At 61.6% G+C, this 2,789-nt stretch overlaps 1 protein-coding gene across 1 annotated transcript in view; it reads right to left on the reverse strand.

Moving 5' to 3' along the window:
• Positions 1-840: 840 nt before the first annotated feature.
• The window catches only part of THAP8 (THAP domain containing 8), a 2,229-nt gene continuing 280 nt past the window's right edge, over positions 841-2,789 (reverse strand). The window contains exons 2-4 of the mRNA XM_010567171.1: positions 2,572-2,758; positions 1,426-2,037; positions 841-1,157 (exon numbers count right to left, since the gene is read on the reverse strand). Coding sequence (XP_010565473.1) covers positions 1,008-1,157; positions 1,426-2,037; positions 2,572-2,758 — 949 coding nt within the window. The 3' untranslated portion in view covers positions 841-1,007. The remainder of the gene's footprint in view (positions 1,158-1,425; positions 2,038-2,571; positions 2,759-2,789) is intronic.

A 2,789-nucleotide genomic window follows, 5' to 3' on the forward strand; every position in this document is an offset into this window, starting at 1 on the left:
CTGGAAAGAAGCTATAGGTGTTGGAGAGGAGTGATACGATTTGGAGCTGGAAGAGGACCCCAGGGGCTGGAGATCGGCCATGGGGTGTATGGAAGCTATAGGGGACTACAGAAGCTGGGGAGCAGCTACAGGGAGGGGTACAGGGGGCTGCACAGGGGCTATAGGGGCTGGGGGAGGAGCTATAGGAACCCATGGGGTGTGGGAGGGGCTGTGGGAGGGGCTGTGGGAGGGGCTATAAGAAGCCATAGGGGCTTTGGGACCGGTGGGAGAGGCTATAGGAAGCCTTATGGGCTGGGGGGGGGGATTATGGTGGCTATAGGGGCAAAGAGGCTGATCTAGGGTTCTATAGGGGCAGAGGCTATGCGGAGGGACATGTAGAGGCCTCTCACGTCTGTAAGGCACAGGGGGTGTGGCCATTCTCAAGGGAACCACCCCTTTCACTGTCATTAACTCTGGAACCTACTGACAGCTTGGGCCTGGCTGCAAGATGGAGATGGGGGCAGGGGGGAATAGAGCCACACCCAGGAGAGGCCGACGTCCCCAAGGCCACCAGCAAGGGCCACCCCCCCACCCCACAGTGTCACACACAGACCTCCCCAGCCGCAAGCCTCCAGCATCCTTTATTAAAGCCAGGGGGAAGGGACATCTCTGTCCCCAAATTCTACCTGCTCCCCCCAGCCCAGTATCACAAAATAAACCTTAAATACAAAAATAAAGTGTTCCCTCCCCTGGGGTGCAGCACACATGGGTGGAGGGCAACTCAACTGAGCCCCCACCCCCCAAAAAATAGGGGCACCAAGGTGGGGGACAAAGGGAGGGTGGCACAAGGTGACCCTCTGCTGCAGGTCGGGGGGGGAGTGGCCACGCAACTGGGGTGTCCCCAGGGGTTGGGGGTGTCCCCTGGCTTCTGGGTGACACCCCTAGGCACAGCATGGTGTCCCCAGGGAGGACCACCCCCCCCAATGTCCCAGCAGGTTCCTGGTGACGGTGGCACCGGTGCCACCACATCACAGCCGCTCCAGGCTGAGGCCACAGGTTGTCCCCGCCGGCGGTGGCACAGTGTAGACCAATGTCGCCTCCTCCTCCTCCTCCTCCTGGCAGATGATGGTAACGGCGCTGGTGGGATCTGCTGTCACCGGCCCCGGTTGCAGGCAGGCCTGGAAGTGGCAGTGGTGGGGGGGAGGTGACGGGGACAGAGGCGCTGTGGGGAAGTCCCCAAACTTGGGGACATGCCACAGTGTGACACCAAGGGGCCACCTCCCTCTCCCCACAACCCCGGTGTTCAAACCAGCGGCACCTGATGAGGAATGTCACCCACCAGGAAATGGTGTCACCCACCGGGAAATGGTGTCACCCACCGGGAAACGGTGTCACCCCCCAGGTGTCACCTGCCAGCATACCCACTGTGTCCCCAGTGTCACTTACCAGCTTGAGCCTCTCCTCAGAGAGCAGGCTCTCATGGCGCAGCTGCTCCACCAACCCTTCCATGGCTTCCAGCCGGGCGCGGTGCCGGCGGTGCCGCTGCTGCAGCACCTTCACCTTCCGCTGCAGCACCAGCACCACGCCGACAAGTTCCTCGGTGCTCAGCTCGCCTGACGGTGACATCGACGTCACCGTTTTGGAAACAATGGGGACAGTGGAAACGATGGGCAGCGTTAAGGCCGAGGAGAGGACAGTTTCCGGCACCGTGACTGGTGTTGCGGGGATGGGCTCAAAATATGCTGGCGGCGGGCCGGCGACGGGCAGCTCGACGGTGACATCCTCCACTTGCTCCACCCGCCGGCACGGTGACGGCGGCGGCGCAGTGGCGTAGCCCAGGGAAGGCTGCGGGTGGGCGGGGACCCCCTCGGGGCTGTCCACGGGGCCAAGAAGCGGCGTTGCCGCGGCTGAGTCAGGTTCCAGGGCAACGGTTGTGGCCTCTGATGGGGCGGTTTCAGGGACGGCTGGCTGTCCTGGTATCACTGGCTCCTGGCTGCTTGCCGGGAGGGGCTGCTTAGGCTGGGTGGCGCCTGGCAGCATGCTGGGACTCTCCCGTTTCTGTAGACAACCCCCAAAATTCCTGTTTCTGAAGGTTCTCACAGTGATATACCGGAGTGGGGAGGGGCAGCAGTGCCAGTTCCTCCCCACAAGCCCCCACTCTGGGGACAAAAGCCACCCTGAGGTGACAACCTTCTCCTCCTGGGGACCGACCAGACCCTTCTAGGGAGCTTCTCAGTCCCTCTGGGGAACCTGTAGACTCTTCCAAGACAATCCGCCACCCCCCAAAGAGCAACTAGTCCCTTCTGAGGTGGCTTCTAGAACCTTCTGGACCCTTCCAGACCTCTCTGAGACAACCCACCACCCCCCAAAAAGCTTCTAGCCCATTGAGGTGGCTTCTAGAACCTTCTAGACACTTCTGGAGAGCTCTGAGATACTTCCAGGGAACCTTTCCCTCTCCCGGAACCTTCCAGACCTTTCTGAGGGAGCTTCTAGGCCCTTTGGTGGTGTGGTGTGTGTTCTAGACTGTTCTAGATTACTCTAGAAGTTTCTAGGGGCTCTGCCAGTGGCAGTGGGGGGTAGAGGGGGGCTCACCAGGGGGCTGCGGGGGAAGATGGTGGGGATGGCGTCAGGCCGCAGGTAACGGACACCCCAGCGATATTGGAAGCAGGAGGGTTCGAAGTGGTCGCTGCAGAGGTGCTGGTGACGGGTGGGAACCCAGTTCTCCCGCCGCATCTGCGTCAGCCATTGCCGCAGCCGCGCTGCGTCATGCAGTGGGAACCTGGAGGAGGAGGGGGATTAAGGGGACACTG

This window comes from Haliaeetus leucocephalus, unplaced genomic scaffold (assembly GCF_000737465.1).
Source record: "Haliaeetus leucocephalus isolate CR32 unplaced genomic scaffold, Haliaeetus_leucocephalus-4.0 Scaffold227, whole genome shotgun sequence".
Classification (NCBI taxonomy): domain Eukaryota; kingdom Metazoa; phylum Chordata; class Aves; order Accipitriformes; family Accipitridae; genus Haliaeetus; species Haliaeetus leucocephalus.